Source organism: Limanda limanda, chromosome 1 (assembly GCF_963576545.1).
Source record: "Limanda limanda chromosome 1, fLimLim1.1, whole genome shotgun sequence".
NCBI classification, from domain to species: Eukaryota; Metazoa; Chordata; class Actinopteri; order Pleuronectiformes; family Pleuronectidae; genus Limanda; species Limanda limanda.
Window position 1 is genome coordinate 26218031 of NC_083636.1, and position 20946 is coordinate 26238976.

The window sequence follows — 20946 nt, forward strand, 5'->3', positions numbered from 1 at the left end:
AAACAAAATACCACTGAACTGAGCAAAGAGAGAAAAAGAGATATAGCATATTTCTGGACTCAAAGCTGCATGGATTACCAACCTGGCACCGCGGTTAGCTGTAGATTAAACTTTGGTCATTTGTTGTAAAGATACGTTTCATGTTTCTCCGAGCGTCAAGCAACCATCAGACAGGGACAACTGGGACATGGAGGTATTTCTCCAACATAAGGTTGCAACATACAGGTTTCTCTCTTTGATAATCACTACATTTTAAGTGTATTAAATGACAGGAACGTCCCCAAACTTAAGTTAGCAAAGTAAGTTCTTGACTTGTCTGACCTGCAGTTAAACACCTATGCCAAGTTTACTATGAAGCAAGTTGGACAGTAGTAAATACTCTTATTTTGGAAGCTGCATTCAGGACAATTTCTGCTTGAAAAGTGACATAAACAAAAGTTATACTAATGACGTATGTCTCGTGCGTACTGGTTATGAATGACTTGGGAATGAATGAAGCTGTAACTTACAGGGGGGGGGGGGGGTGAAAACAAACATATGACAGGCTTGTGCCTACTCTCCTGTGTGTGAATAGCGGGTTTATACAACCGCTGATAAACATAGATTACATAGAACAGTACAGCAGGTGTGCGATCAGAACAAGACGTGTCTTCTGAACGGGCTCATTCCTCCATATCTATGACAGCTGGGTATTCAGGGGCACCATGGCAGAGAGCTAGCCGACATTGGCCCCCGCTGCCCGGCGTCTGACTGATGCTGCACCGCGGTGTTAGCTCCACACAGTGGCCTGTGGCGGTGCTACTTTACCGCAGGTGAACCGGGCTGACGCCGGGCGGTGGGACACGTCGTCGGAGCGTCTTACTTTTTGAAGTCGGTGCTGAAGAGTCCGAAGGCGGCTCCGGAGCCGGAGGAGGTGGCGGTGCTCTCCTGCCCCGCTTCCACCGCAGCCTCCGCTCCTCCCTGGTCGTTGTACAAGGCGGTCGTCGACATGTTGGATTAGTCTCCTTCTTCTGCTCCTCGACTCGACAGCAGACTCTTCATACAAGCGAGGGAACGTTCGTGGCGTTGGACCGAGCGGCAGCAAACTTCTCCCGGATTTCACCCAACTTTTCTTTTTCACACGCAGCAGCGGAAGTGTGAGCTGGACAAGCGGGTGTCACATGACAGGGCCTCGGCATCACACGGCTCATAGATCCGCGGCAGACAGAAGCGACAGCGCGGCGATGTCTAACGGAGCTGCGTGTTTACACTGCGCAGATCTATGTCTGGAATCCGCCGAGCCTCTGGGTTGCCACGGTAACAACGTTACTACATTTTTTTGTCAAGGAGGAAGAAAAAGAACAGGACGTTTTACGTATTTTACGTATTATTTACGGTATCAATCAAACTGTATTTATATAGCAGCTGTAATGCAGGTTAGTGCAGTTCAACGTGGTTTACATATCATTGACAATATCATGGTAAGACATAAAAAAAACAGCACCAAAGAAAATAAACAATTAAAGCAATTTTAGAGAAATGCACGCAGCAAAGTGGAGATAAAAATAGATTACTAGAACAATAAAATATATAATTAGTATAATAGCATGTCTCATAAAAGTCTGGAATACAAACTAAATCATAAAATATTACTGGTAAATCATTCTTTAGAAGTACTTTGGGATTAACGTTTTTTTTACCCTATGAGCCTTTTATATTTAAATACTTTATATTTACATCAGTTTCAGGTCCTCTCTACAGAGGCCTTCATGTTTTATTTTATTATTTACAGTAGCCAGAACTGGACAAACTAAACACCTTTTGAGTTTTTATGACAACTTAATTTTACCATAGGTTCTCTTTCATGTTTTGAAGGGGAGGGTGAGGTGAGGGGTATTCAACTGCAACTCAACCACTAGATGTCACTAAATCCTACACACTAAACCTTTAAAACACATACACACTTTTGTTTCAGCGCTTCCAACAACAAGATGAGTACCATAGTGTCATCTTTGTTAAGGAGCTTATGATCATGTTGTTTGACTCAGTTAATCGAAACATAAAATTCCTCAGCAGGCCAAAGGTGCTGAACTTATCATAACTGTATGCCACACGGAGCCTCTTCAGTTTTGCACTGACAGCACTGACGCTGTTCATCATCATCATCATCATCATCATCATCATCATCATCATCATCATCATCATCATCATCATCATCATCATCATCATCATCATCATCATCATCATCATCATCATCATCATCATCATCATCATCATCATCATCATCATCATCGTCATCATCATCACATAAATCACTACATCTATTTAACAGCTACCACCAACTTTGAAGATGGAATAAGTAAAAAAAATACATTATTGATAATAACCTATGCTTTTACCACAACAAAGCCTCAACAATAATGACAATCATCTACTAATATAATGGATACAAAACAGAAACAGGAATATCTGTACAGTAGGTCACACTCAAATGTAATTTACTAGTAACAATGTTCACTGTCTCAGGGAGAGACATGACGTCACTGATGAGTTCTATAGCCACAACAAACAGCTGGCGTCCCTGTGTCTCATGGTCCCATGGTCATGGTTACCCTCTGTTAGTGGGACAGAGCTATTTGGGATCTGCAACATAAATCTGAGCCATGTGAGGACATTTTGTTTAAAATTGATCTGTTAATCAAGGACGGCCTTCAGAACTAGTTAGCATTAAGCAGTGTCAACTTGTTCTGTTGATTTCCTCCTTGATGCATTGAGTGGTAATAAATGAACTGCTGACCATCAGGAAAAGACTATTATCCATCTATATATTTTTATTTCAATCTGTCTATCTTCCTATCTATCTGTATTCTGTCTGTTTGTCAAACAGATAATGAGATAAAAACATAAAGCAACACTTAAAATTCTAAAACCTCTAGAAAAGACATATCTATGAAATACTAAACAACATAAGAATACAAATCAAATGCCTGAATTATGTTAAATACAGCTAAACTCATTTAGAAAAACTACAGGCTTCTTTTGCAAAATTAACATTATTGGATATGATACTTTGTTGGGATCATTTTAAATCATTCCAATTTTCCATTATTAGTATTAAACTCTTGCCACACTGTTTCAGGGTATTACCAAAGCCCAAAATAGATGAGGCAAAGTTTTAGGATGTGCAATGTAAAACGAACATGATGCTTCAATATGATACTGAAAGTTATGCAAACCCAATATACAATTGTTTAGTTTAAAAGACACCCTCTGTAGGTGACATGTGGAACAGAGATGACTACCTATTAAAATAAAATAAAAAATATTATTTTACAAATAACAAGGTCGTAATGAAATTCATATTAGAAAATCTTGCAAATGACACCCAGACATTTTTGGTCACAATTCATCGTGTTTTTTTTCCTTCTATGTCTTTTTAAAGTATTTCTCAAGTAAATTGTACAACATGAGATGACAAACCATGACGGCATACATAAATATATAAATAAATAAATAAATAAGGCAATAAATTGAAAAATCATCAGAATTGTTTTTAAATTTAATTGTTATGTGTTTAAGTAGTTCAAACTTGTTTTTTGATATAAGACAATGCAGGATACCACATAGCAGATACAGATCATTAACATAGCAGAGGACAACCCCCCATTAGCATAAAGTGAGATAAAATAACATAAAACAACCTTTTGGCAGCTGTGGCTGATGTAACTTGAACTGATATTTCTAGTAAACAACATGATTTAAGCGATGTACTTCCGTAAGTCAAAGTACAGATGAGCTGTTAATATTGTTGGATGTAACCAAGAGAAAAAATGATGAACCGAATAAGGTGTTAAGTAGATTTATCGAGCAATAAGGGATGTACTTCCATAAGTCAAAGTACAGATGAGCTGTTAATGTTCTTGAATGTAACCAAAAGATACAATGATGAACCCAATAAGGTGTGAAGTAGATTTATTGAGCAATAGACTGTTTATAGCAGTGAGCTCACGGTGAAGTTTTGCTTTGACAACCGGGACGTGACGTATCTCTACTTCCGCTGAGTTGTGACGCATCTGATCCGCTGCTGGTGACCAATCCCTCCCCTCGGTACAGTCTCTGGAAGCTGCCCACACTTGACTGCACGTCGGACCGTGACACCTCCTGCGTCTGTCCGCCTCACAGCGAGACCTAGCGGGGCTTAATCTGCGGCGACAGTCGGTCTAAAACGTTGCTCTCTGAACCAGCGGCACACACCAGACGGGGAGGACTCACACCACGAGAATGTCGGGATTCGACAGCAACCCGTTCGCGGAGCCCAGCTTCAACAACCCGCTCCAGGTAACGTTAGCTAGCGGAGGTAGCCACGTTAGCGTTAGCTGCTGAAGTGTTACACGTTAATAACGAGCAGAGGGAGTGTAGTGATATGAAGTAAACAGCTGTGATGACTCCACTATCTGATTAGAAATGGCGTCTTTACACCGACTGTCACTGGACTATCTGTGCTGGTGCACTTTGGCTGCCTGTAGTGACACAACACACTGAGGTGTCAGCCGGTGTTGTGTGTTAGTCTAACAGCTGTTAAAGGTCCAGTGTGTGAGATTTAGTTGAAAGGGAACTATTGGCAGAAACTGAATATTAAAATAACCCTAGTCTTGTTTTCACTAGTGTCTAAATTGTATGAATTTTGGTTTTCCTTACCCTAGAATGGGCATTTTTATTAAAATACTTTATATTTAAATCAGGGGCGGGTCCTCTCTACGGAAGCCGCCATTTGTTTTGTTACAGTAGCCCAGACTGGACAAACTAAACACCTTTTGAGTTTTTATGACATCTGAAGGCTGCCACAGGTTCTCTCTCATCTTTGAAAAGGGAAGGGGAGTTGAGGGGGATTCAGCTGCAACATGCAACTTCACCACTAGATGTCACTCAATTCTAAACACTGAACCTTTAAGACTACATTTGTGTTTTATCAAACCATTTAGTGTCCTCTCTTTCCATACTTATAAAGTAAACATAAGCCATTATCAGATATAACCTTGAGAGAATGTCCGCAGAAATGGATTTAATTAATTAATTTCCCTTCGGGGATGAATAAAGTACTCTATCTATCTATCTATCTATCTTCTCCGGAGGTTGCCTCTCGTACATGAGAAACACATTGGAGATTCTCCACTCAGACGCCTTCACAACTACACAGAAATCTCAGGTTCAGGTTATGGCTGGAGCAGCGATCAGAAGAAGGATGTAAAGTGTTTATTCTGCTGCTGAGATCACACATTTGTTTGTTTAGATCGAAGTGGATGATACCTCTTATTTACACTGAGACATCTGTACTGCTTTTGTTCCATCAGTCCTGTTGTAGAAATGTCATCTACTCGACCACAGGTATACATGAAGCCTCTGGAATACCTGCTGATGTGTTCTCACAGGGGCTCCTTCCCACATTATCCATAATTTATTATTAACCAGCCAGCCATTAGGATTCTCTCTGGAAAATGTCAGGAAATAATTTGGAGTTCAGTTTATGTCTGAAATTACCAATACAGAAGTTTTTAGGTATTTAAACTGCTATTCAAATGTTAAAAAACGGCCATGGATTTTTACACATTATCTCTCCAAAAAAAGTACAACATGTTGTAGTTGTACATTATATCAATGTTATTTATGCATTCATAGAGCTGTTGGCTTTGGTTAGGCCTCCACCCTTAGTTATACTCAATGTTGTCTTTATAGTGTCTTGTCATGGTGAAGTGTTTGATCATGTGCTCCCTCTGTGTCCTCCCCTCCTCTCTAGCTCAACACCTCAGGTGCACTATGCAAAGACAAATGGCAGCAAATAGTTGTACAGTTGATAAGACTTTGAACAGCATAACGTTAACCTGCAGCCATTTTATTATATTACGTACATAGTTTAAGTTATTTCTCAAGTTTAGGTTTGTTAAATGTGAGAGGAGAGGGAAACTAAAGGAGTGTAAAATTGTATGAATATTTTAAACAATAAAAGACCATTTTTGATGCCACTACCATCAAATCAGATATATAAATGAATAGTCAGGAAAACATCAAATTCAGTTTAAAATACCACAATTGACTCATTATTTGATGAGGGTTAAAAGCAGATGATTTCACACATATGATTGTTAAGCCCTTTAAGACGAACTGTGATTTGTGAATATGGGCTATACAAATAAATTAAGGTTGATTGATATAATATAGTACACACATATCCTGTTCATAGCGATATTGCCCAAAAAATTGATATCTTTCATTTTAGAAGCTTTAATTTATTGCATTAACTAAAAAAATACTTCCACCATTTTTCTCTGTCAGCGTGTGGCGACGGAAAGTGCTGACGGCACAGTTTGTCCGTACAGACTCACAGTGAGTGAATTATTCACGGGGTCACCATTAACATACAGGCATGGCTAATGAACCCCTTCCATTCTGCCATTTTCCCGTCGCCCCTTGGCCTGCACTTCATTTAGTTTTTGCCCGAGGAGAGATGGGAATCCTCCACTACTCTGAGCCATCTTCAATAGTTCATGAAATCATATGGTGCCTTCGTGGACGACATGTGGTGCCGGGATTTGTTCCCTCTGTTTTGGCCTATTTTTTCCTGCATGCGGGCAGATGACAGAAAAAATGAAAGGCTCTATATGGAAGTGTAGATGTTACATTTGATTGTGTCTGTAGCTCAGTCAAATGTGGGATGTTGCAGTGACTATTTACTGTTTTAAAATATTGCATCTTCACCTTTAAAGGCAGAAGAGTTTGCACAGTTTTGAAGTGTCCTCCAAGTGTTAGATTAGTGCACCTGCTCGCTCCGAACTCTGCCAGTTTTGTTTCCACCTACGTCAGGATCTTGGTGGATTCAATTTCACATCTTTTACATGTCGCTATAGGAGACAGGGAATCCGTAGGCGTTTTTATAGCAGTTTTCATACAGACAAACATGCAACAGGTGGAGGGTGCGTGGTGTAAACTGCAGACTTCAACCTGAAAATTCGACACTTGGTCAATATGATTGTGATTGTTTGGCTAAGCAGTAGAGAAGCATTAAAGTTTAAACACAACATAGACTGAAATATTAATGACCCCGGTCTGGTGACAACTTACCATCACCAAGCCGTGTGTGTGTGTGTGTGTGTATGTGGGTGCACCAGCAGAAGATATGCTCCCAGAAATGTAAGTCAGACGACACTGAGACTGGATGAGAGTAGCACTTCAGGAAAAACGCAGATCGGATGATAAGCTTGTGCTGCAATTTGAATAAAACTAGAGCCTGACCAAGAACAGCTCATGGTAAGAGTGTTATTCTAAGAAATGTATTAAAATGTAGCTTTTGTGTTGCCATGGGGAACTGGAAGTTAACATGCAAGTGCAGGGGGAAGATACTAAACTAATTCTGTTTAATGTTTAACCTGTTCCACAGAACTCAAAGGTGATTGTAGTTGTGTTGGTATATTATTGTCACTGACTAGTAAGGTATAGTACAGATTGTCTTAACATGGCATGTCTGCTGGAATAATACTCCTTTACATATAGTACAAAAGTATTGACAGCAAAATATACTGTAATTATTGAAATTAAAGGTTCCTGCAATGTGTTTGATATTTGTATTTATATTTGTTGTTCATAAATTTATGGAGGAAGATATATTAACATGTCAGTGTTAATGATGTCAAGTTGAAGTCAGTTTTAAACAGAAGTATAAATTATATTCTCTTGGGAATAATTTTTCAGAATTACTACAGAATTTCCCTCTAACACGTATAAGAGTAGAGGTGAAATGTAGCTGAAAATCTCAAGTAAACTACAGGTACTTAAAAATATGTATTTAATTAAAGTTACTTTGTTGGATTCAACCTCTGGTGTCTGGATGTTTTGCCTTCATTCTCTTATTTCAGTTGGTGTGCTCACATAATTAAACTGTCATTCTCGGCTAGTCCTTCATGAACAAGGTTGTTCAAATATGCTTGTCATGCAGATCAAGAATGTGGGTAACAGGAACTGTAAAGTGCTTTAGCAGTTTTTGTGCATAGCGTAGCAAACTAGAAAAACACAGTCTCCCTTTTCATTTCTGGCGTCAGCAGCCAGAAGCATTCGCCCCAGCTCCCGAAAGCGTGGACGTGGCTATTTATAGACGTCTTCCTGTGAAAATTATTGGAATCATCCCGTCTTTGTCAGTATTGAATTATAGGCCCGTTGCATTTCAAATAACGAGGGCTGTTTGTCCTTGATTTGACAGGATAATGGAGGGTTTTCAAACTTTCATGAGGTATTTTTTTACTATAGAGATTTCCACTGGTGTCCTTACTGCAAACTCAACGATAGTCAAGTTAAGATTTGGATATTCTGATACCAGACTTGAGCTTTTTGCTGCGTTTACTCAGCCTCTCTCCTCTTCTTTTTATTCTGTTTTCTCAGGATCCGTCAGTGACCCAAGCGAGACAGACGGCTCCTGCTGGGTTGGAGGAGTACAACCCCTTCACAGATGCCAAACCAGTGAGTGCTTTTACAGATTATTTACTGAGCTCATTTATCAAATAGTGGTGCGGAACAACATTCACAGGATTTTAAAGTAATCCTTGTTATTTCTGAATTTCACATGAGGCCGTAGGGAAGGGAATAGATTGGTCACTGTTGCGATGAAATACTGTGTTCAATGGAAAATAAAAGAAACTGAGGAGTGCAATAAACCATCCCCTGTGCTCATTAGTCCGACATGCAGATTAACAATTGTGCCACCAGAACTGTAGGTCACTGTAGGCCTGCATGGATCGTCTAAAACAAGGAAGTGGTAATAATTCAAAAAGCCTGTCCTTTTTAATTGTTCAGCTCTTTTTGACACTAATTTAAAAATGGTTTATCAGCTATCCACACTTCTCTACTCATGGGACACCTTAGTAGCCCATTCTATGGGTTGATAAATTGTGCATTGTTCAAAAGCTCTAACTCCCCTGATTGTAGCTTCACAAAGCATTTTAGCATCCAGATATCACAGGAACAGCTGTTCAAACTGGTTTAGAGTTGTTGCTCCACAGCAGAGGTACAACTACAGGCCTTTAAACACCCTTATTTATGAGAAGATTTAAAAACCACCCCACTGACTGCTGCAGAGCGCTGGTTTATTCAGTTGTTATTAATATTGAAGGTACAGTTGTTATTAATATTGAAGGTACAGCTTGTCCAAATCGCACCAAACTCGGCACTGCACTTCCAATGATTACTAAGAATACGAATGCCAAGAGTGACGGTTATCCAGATAAATGATCCGCAGACAGACAGACAGACAGATGGACGTTTGTGTAGTTAGTTGGTAGATTTCCAACATTGTATCAGACTGTTGTTGATTTTTTTTTAGTTTTGCAGTGACTCAGCATTGTGGGGCTCTGTCAGCTGTGATGGGGGGGTTTTGATTATAGTCGTGTATGTGTGTTTCCCTTCATAGGCGCCTGCAGGGATGGCACCCAAGACTGCTGCGCCCACCACCAACACACAACCTGCCATCATGAAACCCACAGAGGAGCCTCCGGCCTACTCACAGCCTCAGGCACAGGTATTACTGACCCCAGTTGGACCTCACCCTCTCAAAGAACTGCTGCTTTTTCTGCAACTTTATACTTCATGGTCCTCGTCTTGTTCTTACGTGCTGATATTATTAGGGCCCGGGCACCTACGGTGGGAGGCCCTATTGTATATCGAAGGATTTGTATTTCCCTTTTGGGCTTTTTCAGGGCCTAGACATGCTCAAATTCTTACCAAAGTTTGCAGGAAATTCAAAAAGTAATTGTATTCTGGAGTAATTTGAAATGGGTGTGACAAAATCGCTAAACAGCGCCATCTAAGAAAAAGCCCCTTAGTTAGCTTTCACCGATCTTCACAAAAATCGTAACCCAGGTGTCTCACGACTAGACAAAAGTCTAGATGTGCAATGGGAAAAACGCAGCATGAAGCCCGCCATTTTGGATTTTTAGCAGTTTTCAAAAAAAATTTGTTGACGTACTTGTCCCAGGGTTTTCATCAGATCAACTTCATATTGCGATGAGTGTCATCACAAAAAGATGGAGATATAAACAACCTTGAATTTCGAGTTTTCATCACACCGGGGGATCGTGGCAAGGCGTAAACGTTTGATTAAACGCCATCAAAACACGATGTTCTGTATCTCAGACATACATGGTGCAATCAACTCCAAACTAGACATCGCCCCCTGGTGGTAACAGGAACTGTCTTGTTTTTGGAACATCTTACACTTGGAAGTACCTTGCTCATCACTGACTGCGAACATGTCAAAATGTGTCGAAAGTGTCTGAAGACATTGATAACGGCATAAGATCACTGTGACTTTTCGTCAAACGCCATATTATTGGCTTGGCGTCAAAGTTCATAAATTTGCCGTTAAATACGAAATTGCTGTTACTTCAGTGTTCATGCTTCAGTCTCCCTCAAAATACATTTGTGTAACAACAGCACCCCCCTGAAGATATTTATATGGTTTTAAGGAATGTGCGTGACAAAATAACCGACTAGCGCCCCCTAAAGTGAAGCCCCGGCACTAAGATTGGCCGACAATCGATAGGGACATTTGTCTTCTCATGACAAATAAATAAGTCTGATAAACTTGTCCTTGGGCTTTCATTAGATCATCTTCAATTTCTGTGAATGTCATCTCAACAAGATGGAGATATAAACTACCTCGGTATATATGATTTCATCACACGGTGTGACCGTGGCATGACATTTTGATGATTTGCCAAAAAATAGGGATTTATTATAACTCCTCTGTATATTGTTCTTTCAGCCTCAAACCTCATTCACACATTCACAGTCCCGCCCTGATCAGATCAGAAGCTTTTATCCTTGCTGCAGTGCGCAAAACGCATGCAATGCGGAGACGTGCGCTTGGTCATTGATTGCTCTCTCCAATAACCGCAACAGGCTTCAAAATGCGTGTGCTCGGGCCCGTCAGTGCTACAATCTAACCCTAGTTGGGAGTAGGTGTTAAAAGCAAGCAGGCTGTGAGGCTGGGACATTTCTAATGGCTTTGTCCAACATCACCAGAAGGCAGAACATGAAGTACAATGACAGCTGGTTTCATGCTGAGTTTGTGGACCGAAAAGCAGCTCAGCAGGAAACTGTCTGTGTCCGTAACCGGGCTTGAACAGGCCGACAGAGGAAATAACTTTTGATGCTGCATCTCATTTGTCGGCAGCATGTCTTTGTGATGTCTCTCCTCCTGCTGGCGCCGCCCCACTAGAGAATTTGATTTATTCCAAAAGTAGAAATGGAGAATTTGTAGGGAGCTGAAAAATAATAGCCTGCCAAAGAGTCTCCTGTACTTTCACCATTGTGTTGATGGCTTTTCATTGTGTGTGTGGGTTTGTAGGAGCAGACCCGGGCAGCTGCGGAACTCTTGAGGCGACAGGAGGAGCTGGAACGGAAGGCTGCGGAGCTGGACCGCAGGGAGAGAGAAATGCAGTCACTCAGTGCTTCAGGAGGTCAGCACCAGACACCGGCATACCCCACAGATCAATACTGGCACCACAGAAAGATGAACACAGAAAAAGAATGACCCTTTTAATCAGGAAACAGATTCCCTGTTAGGATCAGAACAGGATGCGGTGTAACAACTTGTTTCTTTTTGTCACACTTTTAATAACACGTGATCTTAATTTGAAGGAATAGGGGGATGCTATTGTTGGATGAGAACATCAATATCAGTCTATATGCTAAATATGAAGTATTTTCATACCATTCGGCCAGAAGACAAGCAGCAATGATGCCATGTAGTCACTGCACCAAGCTAATAAATGGTGTCAGTATAAATAGTGGTAATTAGTCAAATGTAAAGGTTTTTGGCAGAGCCACGTAAGCTGTTTCAGGGCTAATTGCTTTCTGGCTCTCGCTTCATATTCAGGCTGCATCCATACATCTACGTTCTTGTTTCAAAACAGTATTTTCAAACTCAAAATCAATCTCTGTCCACACAAGTGATTTGGCTCTGTATCAGTTATAAACCCTGTATCATACAAACACACCTGAAAGAGTATGTCATATGACCGCTCATGATGTTTGGTTGTTAGTTGCAGAATTGTTGCTCATTCTTTGAATAACAGCTCACCTCCTACACATGACAGCATTTGTAAAATTGTAAAATGCTGAGTTTAACTGCACAACAGCTGTTAGCAAAAACAACAGGGTCAGCAACGCTTGCAATTGATGATCCATGTTCTCTTCTACACTGGTACACCAAGGCTGATGTTGGTTGTTTCCAGAGGGGGTCATGCTATAGGAGCCTGACTTATCACAGAAGGTTACATTATGACCAAAAACTCCCAATCAGCAAGCGGTTGTGAGTGTCTTGATCAGTGTTATCAATCATCTTTGTTTCTGCCAGTCCAGACCAAAATGCAGCCCCATAATTTTCAAACTAAAACAGTGCCAGCAAGCTTGTCTGTTTTAGCAGCTCTTAAACTCAGGAGTAATGTGGGTGCCGGGCGTATTTGTAGCAGATTCATTTATTTTCAAATGTAAGTAATGTGGATGCAGCCTTACTGTACAAACATGAAAGGTGATATTATCACCTTATTCTCAGCAAGAGCATTTAAGCAGATTTTCCGAAAGAACAAACTATTCCTTTAAATGATCATACATCATGTACAGAGAAGGCAGCTTGAGGTTTCTCTTTAGAACCACATTAACCACAATATACATCTTCCTTCCGTGTCTCAGAGCCGACATCTGTAAGAAACACATCACATCAGCTGATGACTGTGTTAACATGCACACAACAATCCAAGCTGGAAATCAGAGAATAAATTTACTGCACTGCACATGTTCTACAGTATTGTGGTTACTGTGAAACCCACTTAAGTGCAGCTGGCCCATAAACAGACTCATCCTTTATAGTAGTTTCGAACCTTCGGTTCAAGAATGTTATTCATACACATTATCCGTTACAGCCTCCACATCAAAACGATTACTGCTGCTGCTTCAGGATTAAGACGCACATTTGACCCGGTTGGTTTGAACCAGGTTGGAGTATCCTGTCGTGGTGCCCTCCCTTTACACTCTCTCCGCTGGCCTGCACTCACTTTACATTTGAACAATAAACACCTGCACTAATCAGAGGTTATTAGGACCTGAACAATACGGGAAGGGATAACTGTGAGGAGATTGCAAATGCGGTTTGCTCCCACAACTCAAATCCTAGAAACACATTAGTGAATAGTCTGACAAGTCCCGAATGAAGCATGAAGTCATAATTTCTTTTAAAGCTTTACTGTTGGTCACAATCATGTCTTTTATTGTCCTGTTTCAGGCAGGAAAAACAACTGGCCTCCTCTCCCAGAGAAGTTCCCTGCGGGTCCGTGTTTCTACCACGACATCACCGTGGACATTCCTGTAGAGTTTCAGAAGACAGTCAAGATCATGTACTACCTCTGGATGTGTGAGTTGTAGTTTTTTTTCTTTCTGTTGTCATAATAACAGTCCACCACATTTGTCTAGACTGAAATAGCTATATGATAAAGTGCCATGAAATTCTATGCACAGACATTCACATTCCCCAGAGGATAAATCCTACTGGGCTTTCTAGAGTTCAGTACTTGTAGTCTTCAAATAAAAACTGTGGCGCCTTCTGGAAGGTTCTCGCTCCTTTTTCATCCAGATGTTGTTGATGAGAAAACAATTTCATAACTTAATTAACATTGTGACTCCAGTTAGTTTCTGGTGTACAGTATTCGCATGCCCCTTGTCGAGTAGTATACTCCTGACTTCATGTTTATTCTACGTTATTGCACAAAGAATGATAGTTACCTAAGTGGGGAAAGGCACCAGGAAATTGTTTTACTCCCATATTGCCATATTGTTGATGGGGGTTTTATGTTGTACCAGTAAGACAGTCCAGTGAAATACAATCCAGGAACTCCACTTTTAGAAAGAGAAAGAAAGATTTATCAGACAGTGATCACTTCACAGCAGTTTGTTTTACTCACAGGCGGGGTTTTACAACTCTGGAAAGTTTTCACCGTGGCAACTTTTTAAACAAACCTTTTATTGTTAGTAATTTACCAGGAATGTGCTCTTGCATTAGTTTGATTGGCCAAACTCCGAGCCTAAGGGCATCATGTTGATGCAAAAGTAGAGCCAGGTTCACCTTATCTTTTACCTGATGACCCTGAACATGTTTTATTATAACTTGTTTTTCAATGACTGCTGTTTCTAAGATGTGATAATTTGCAATATTATCATGATTATAAATCATATTATTATTATTATCATTATCATGGTCTGTCTACAAAAGTTTGACATGGTCCATAAATCATAAAAAAAACATTTTCTTAAAAAAATACCTGCCTATTTTATCAAATCTGATTTAACATCTTTGCCTTAATAAAAACACAAAGTCTGTTTTATAAACGACTAAAAACTAAATTTTCTCCCTCTGCAGCCTTTATAGCTCGGCCATAATAGTGTTTAAATAGTCACTGGAGTTACTGGAATTCAGCAGGCACATGACAAGGACATGTTGCTCAGTCATGTGGGCTGATGAAGGGACTTGGTCAGATGATTGCTTAACGATTTGTTTAAATACACACCTCAGAGAAAAAGGCAAAGTTTCCTTTCTCTCTCATTTTTGTGCTTTTATATTAATCACAGACTATCTATGAATTAAAACTTTGAATTTCATACGAGCTGGATCTTTTCCAGGCTCAAACAGAGACAGGTCTCGAGCACGAGTGTCTCTCCCCCCACCCCCCACTCAGCTGTGGTATGTCAGCCAGCAGGATAATGTCATATGTCACACTGTGATGTAAAATCCACTCACTTTTACAGACCCCGCTTTAACCACACACACACTCTCGGTTAGGACCCCAAGAACAAATGGTAACGATGAATAATTGAGAGTGTGTGTGTGTGTGTGTGTGTGTTTTTTTGCATCAGACCTGTACAGTGTTACATGTTGAAATATTAAGCATCAGCGTTCCCTGCTCCTCCATAATGAATCTGACTTGGCAGGACACTGGAGACTCCTGCTCCCTGACACTCAGTATACAGTAACACATAGTAACGCACCAGGACTGTCAGCCTGTCCCACTTTCACTAAAACCACCATCTGCATATTTACTGTTATTTTTTCTCTCTTTTCCCCTCACACCTCAGTTCATACCGGGACGCTGCTCCTCAACATGTTCGGCTGTCTGGCCTGGTTCTGTGTGGATACGTCGCATGGAGTGGACTTTGGCTTGTCCATCCTCTGGTTCATGCTCTTCACACCCTGCTCTTTCGTCTGTTGGTACCGACCACTCTATGGAGCCTTCAGGTGAACAACACAGCATCTACCTACTAATTCCACAAACGTCTGTCTGTATGTGTAACGCATTTATCTAATTCTCCTCCATACGTTCCATATTTATACATATGGTAAACAGGCAAACAGCATTTAGCAGTTGGTGGGTCAGGGCTTAACAGTCAGTCTTCTTCTACATCCTTTAATAAGTTCCACCAGTTGCCAACAGTTGGTTGCCTGCAGGTCAAAACTGTCCCATCAGCAATCTGTCCGGCCAGATTACTTTTGATCATTTGATTCTTTCATTTCACCATATCTGCCCGCGAGCAGTGTTATTTACTCTTTTGCAATTTCTCTTCAAAGTAAACACATCTTTCGTTATTTTACTGCAATGTTATACAGTGAGCTGAATCACAGTGCTGTTATTTTGAAAAGTTGTAAATTTTGGTCGGAAGAATGCGTCACTTGCTTAAAAGAACTCTGAAAAAGCATTGAATAAAAATTACACACGTGAACAGTTATAAAGTAAATTTAGTTTAATTTAATGAAAAACATGGGCTATAAAATCAGAGAAGAAGTCTCTTGGCCATAGGTCACTTTTACAGTTTCACAAAGAAAGCTGAATCAACACAGACCAAACAAACAGCTCATTTTACAACAGGCAGGTTCCAAACAGGCACTGCACTAGCTTATGAAAACAGAAATAGGAAAAACAGATTACATGCTATGATGGGAAAAACACCAGAAATAAACAATGTTGTATCATTTAATACCGCATTTGCCACGATGACATTAAATTAAAAATCCCTTTACCTTGGATGTACTAATAAACTCTAAACTCTGTGTTATTCACATCCTTCTTCCTCTCTCTGCAGGAGTGACAGCTCTTTCAGATTTTTCATTTTCTTCTTCGTGTACATCTGTCAGTTTGGAATCTACGTCGTCCAGTGTATCGGCCTCTCTGGCTGGGGCGCCTGGTAAGACAACAAGGCATGAACACACTCAGGGAGAAAATTGTGCCACACAAAAGAAAGTAGTTCCTTTGATTATAACATTGTTATTAATGCTTTTTTTGGGTTGCTGCTTTGAATTCTCAAACATTTGATGGCCACTTAGATTAAATATTTGCTGTCATAACATTCTACTAACATTCTAGAAACTCTTTCAGACTGGTAGTTGGACAAAACAAGACATTTCAAAAAAATATCATCTTGGCCTGTAGAACATCATGATGAACAATTTTCAACATGGAGAAATAGATCCAATTTTTATTAAAATAATTGTTAGTTGCAGCCCGAGAGCAATTATTACAAAATGTGAACGTGAATTGTGAACATTCAGAACTTACTAATGTGGTTGATTGGCCCTCAGCCTCCAGCTCTTTTGTTCCTTTTAAGGACATAAACCATTTTAACAGAAGTGGAGACATTCGAGTCTCCATTTCTGTTAAAACTTTAGTTTTTACTAAATTAATCAAACAGGAGGAAATAATGCATATTTTCAGAGGCAGATTATTCGAGATTTGAGGCAGCAGGACGTGTTTGTGTGACTGAGACTCAACTTGGGTGTTCATGATGAACAACAGTGCGTCTCATTGACGTGCAAACAATGTAGCTCAGTCCCTTAGAGAAATTGGACACAGCAGCCTTTGACACACACTCTGTACTTGTTAGTCGGATCAATTTATCGTTAGTTTTGGTCTTTTCATGGGATTTATTGACAAGGAACAAAACCCAGAGCCTTTAATGAATGTCCTGTTCTTAGTGGTTGGATCTCGGCTTTGATTTGCCTGAATACCAGCATCCCAGTGGGTATTATCCTGATCTTCATCGCTGCTCTCTTTACCTCACTGGCTGTCATGTCCATCATCATGTTCAAAAAGGTACAGTGGACGCACCACAAGCCCAGAGATATATTCAAGTAGAGTCTGTTACAGCGTGTTCAGCTTTAAACCACCCCTGTCTTCTCTCCTTTCATCCTCACCAGGTCCATGGGATGTACCGCACCACAGACGCCAGCTTCGAGAAGGCCCAGCAGGAGTTTGCCTCCGGCGTCATGTCCAACAAGACGGTCCAGACGGCCGCCGCTAATGCCGCCTCCAGGGCCGCGCAGGAAAGCTTCAAGGCGCAGGTCTGATTGGCCCCATAGAGCACGCTCAACTCTCCGTCCAACTCTCGCCCATGCCCCTCCTCTTCTGCTCACAAATGCAGCCCCCAGCTTCCCTTGAGCCAAGTGGCCTGTTTGAACACATGGAGAGCCCCCCCAGCCTTCTGACACTGTCAGAGTGGTTCGTGTGAGGGCGCCGCGGTCACCCCATGATCTGTGATCTGAGAGAAAACCACTACTGGGATGATTCAAACCGGCTCATGGCTCCAGCGACAACATCACGCACCCTCATCTCTGACTCTGGGAACCCCTCATCGACGCTGCACTCACACCACTCAACCAGCGGGCTCTACTATATTTTTGTATGTTTGTTGTGTGCGTGTGTGTATGTGTGTGGCCAACTTAATGATTGTTTGTGTGCCTATATAAACGTCTGTTAAGCCTTGAGGCCTGTGTGTAGACTGATTGTAATGTAGATTGAACCAAGTCCGACTCTGAAGTTACTCGGGCATTTCTCAGCCGTCTTTGAAGCTCCGTGTGTTTTCTTTAATTTATCAAACTAATCACTTCTTGCTGTTTTTAAAATTAATTTATTATCGGACAAATGGAAGTCGCTCTCTAGCTATCGGTGAATGCTCATGCAGCAGAAATCTGCGATTTATTTTGCTGGGGTACATAATTTGTCACTGCTGCCCCCCGGTGGAGGGATTTTGTATTGTCAAAGATGAATGCTGTGCATTCCAGTTCACTACCTTGCCTTCTGCTTTCAGTTTGCTTTTGTCAGAATTGGATTTTTAGAAGGTCTGTAGTCTATCTCCTTTTAAAGTGATACTTCAACTGAAGTCTCATCTGTTAAGTATCAAACCCTCACTCCTGCAGGCTGTAGGCATAATGGGTGTTTTCTCCGTGCTTGGTTTGTCCACGATTATGCTCCAAGTTTCTTAAATTTGTTTAACCATCTAAATTACAACCCATCAGAGCTCTTACCACCTCTTTCACCTTCCAGCAGTGTTTGATACTTAAAAGATGTTTTTATTTTGGGTGGAATATCACTTTAAACTTTGCTCTCCAGTATCTCTGTTTTCTTTAAATCTTTTTCCTATTCTGATTTTCATATCCACAGTGAAATCACACCGAGTTGCACTTTAAATCCGGTCATTAGATTGTTTATAAAAATCGGTGCAATGAATTGATATTTATTTCAATGGCCTCACGCCTTCCTGCATATTCGTGTAATTCATACGTTCTAACATGCACCAGCTGAGGTCAGCATAGTTTCAAATGGAGCCGACAACACACACTGTTGTGTGTATATACAGCTGCATGTTTATACAGTCTCTTTGAGAGGAACGTTTCATTCTTCTCCAGCTTTTCGTGTGTTCTGGAGATTTACCTCAGTTGTACTCAGGATGTGCTCTTCACTTGCATGACAAGGATACAAGTCAATTATACCAGGCCGTACAAAACTAAAGAGACTGACACCTAGATTTAAATACATGTGCTGTAAATTAACATGCTGCAATGAAAAAAATATTAAAAAGACCACAAACATGGTCAGTAAATTTCATGTGATGTTCTGATTATTGCTTGCTTATTAATAACTGGAAAACTGTGGATCCACAATCAAATGCACAATCACATCTCAAGATTGAGGTTATTCGTTTAATTACCAGTTTGTGGTCATTAATAATGTGCAAATGCATTTTACCTGCAAAAATGTAAGTGGAGTTAAGGAACTGGAAAGCAGCTTTTCACCATGTCTTATTTCTTTCTGTTGAGTCTTGTGTTAAAGCCAGTTAAGCCTTTTGTGAGTATGTGATGTGTAGGAGTGTAAATAGAGGGACTGTGGAGCCTAATATTTGTCAAGGGCAGAGTCCGGATCCTTCTTCCTGGAGAGGAGCCATTTTTTTATTCTAAGTGTCAACTTATCCTCCAAGGCTGCAACATGCCTTCTTCACTCTCCACCCCTTTTTGCCTTTTTTATTTCACATCGGCTTAATTTGGACCAGTACATTTCTTTCTTCCTAAGCACATGCATGTACAAAGCATCATGAGATTGTTCCTTAAAGAGATTCCTGCGGATTTCTGACTGTAAAAACTTTCTGGCTTAAAAAAAACAATCGACACGTGAAGAAGGCGACAGGTCGACTTTGCTGGGAACTGTGGGATGGGACTGTGGCTTTAAACTGTGCTTATGATAAACAAGGTTTGCGTTGGAAACGGTGTGAAGAAAAAGAAAATTTCCACAAGCTTCTCTAAAATTTTAATAAAATGATTCAGGATTGTTATTATTCAGAAACATACTACGGGATGTTTGTATATTTTGTCTGATTTACTGATGGTTGGCAGTTTGCTCTAAATTTGTGTGTGATTTAAACATGCACTCTGGTTTCTCCTTCAGTCGCATGTTGAGCAGTTGAGTTTTGTATATTTACTGTATAAGCACTGAATAAAAGTCTTCTTCTGTAACGTTTCTCTCATATCTGTCTGTTCTTTGCTAAACACAAATCAATCCTCCATGTAGATTCCATGTGGGTTGAAATAGCAGCTGAAAACCAGAGGAGGTCAGTAGTGACCAAAGAACACGGACGTTCACTGCAGATGTGTTGCAGATTATGTCTATTTATTCAAGGTGAATCCTCTGTCTTCATATGTAGAACAACAAAGTTAATTTATTTGTTAGTTACATGGAAGTAGTTGATACTGTTCCAACAAACACTCAGACAAAAACATGACCTTTGCACTGTCAAAACTACAGATGAGGAAGTCCCTGAAGGGTTGTATAAGGTGTTAAATGATGATGATGATCAGACAAACTCCTCCTTTTAAAATCCTCTTTTAAATCTCTTAAAGAAACATTTTTGTAGGTGTGATTTCTCAGAGTTCTGAACATTTTTCATCATTTTACAATGTTTTATTTGATCTTGTTTTTACTCTTTTCCTATCTGCTACATTACTTACTTTTGTATTTGTGCTCTAATGCTGTGCGATCTTCAAAATGTTTGCCTTTCATTTTCCATTTGCAACTTGTAAAGCACCTTGTAAATGTGTTTTTATTATACACGCAGAACATTCACAAATGTTGTTATCTCATTAGGGCAATGTGATGCAACACCTCCCAAATTGAGTTGTTTTTATCCATGTTAAAAGTTACACAACAACAAGTTAAGCTGTTCCACAGTGGAGTGTGAAAATCCCATGAGATCAGCAAAATTTAAAAATGACTCAAACCAGCTCGTCTGGCTCCAACAATCAAACCACAGTCGTGTTTTTTGACACTTTTCCGATTCTGACGGGATCTTAAAGTGAGGCTCCTGACCTGTGCCTGCAGGACTGTGACCACTGCACTGCTGTCACCTGATTGGCTGACTGTATGATTTCTATTTGAATAAGCAGGTATGCAGGGGTACCTAATAAACTGCAGAGCTAACTGATCACTTGTTTTCACCTCCTGCAGGGACATATATGCGGTCTAGATAATGGATGGTTTTGAGTAACAGAGTCAATTCTGCCTGTTTTTCACATTATTGTAGCAGTGGCAATAACAGACCTGCTAAAGCAACTGT

General features: G+C 40.4%; 2 protein-coding genes across 2 annotated transcripts in view; one reads left to right on the forward strand and one right to left on the reverse strand.

Annotated features, from left to right (window-relative positions):
* Positions 1 to 1114, reverse strand: part of ap3b1a (adaptor related protein complex 3 subunit beta 1a) — a 54040-nt gene extending 52926 nt beyond the window's left edge. Inside the window, exon 1 of the mRNA XM_061068699.1 lies at positions 863 to 1114. Coding sequence (XP_060924682.1) covers positions 863 to 990 — 128 coding nt within the window. The 5' untranslated portion in view covers positions 991 to 1114. The remainder of the gene's footprint in view (positions 1 to 862) is intronic.
* Positions 1115 to 4096: 2982 nt separating this feature from the next.
* LOC133000760 (secretory carrier-associated membrane protein 1-like) lies at positions 4097 to 19849 on the forward strand. The gene is made up of 9 exons (XM_061070709.1): positions 4097 to 4317; positions 8407 to 8484; positions 9431 to 9538; positions 11369 to 11480; positions 13304 to 13432; positions 15148 to 15307; positions 16150 to 16251; positions 17039 to 17156; positions 17261 to 19849. The coding sequence occupies exons 1-9, from the start codon at positions 4261 to 4263 to the stop codon at positions 17408 to 17410; spliced, it is 1014 nt and encodes a 337-aa protein (XP_060926692.1). The 5' UTR covers positions 4097 to 4260; the 3' UTR covers positions 17411 to 19849.
* Positions 19850 to 20946: the final 1097 nt, after the last annotated feature.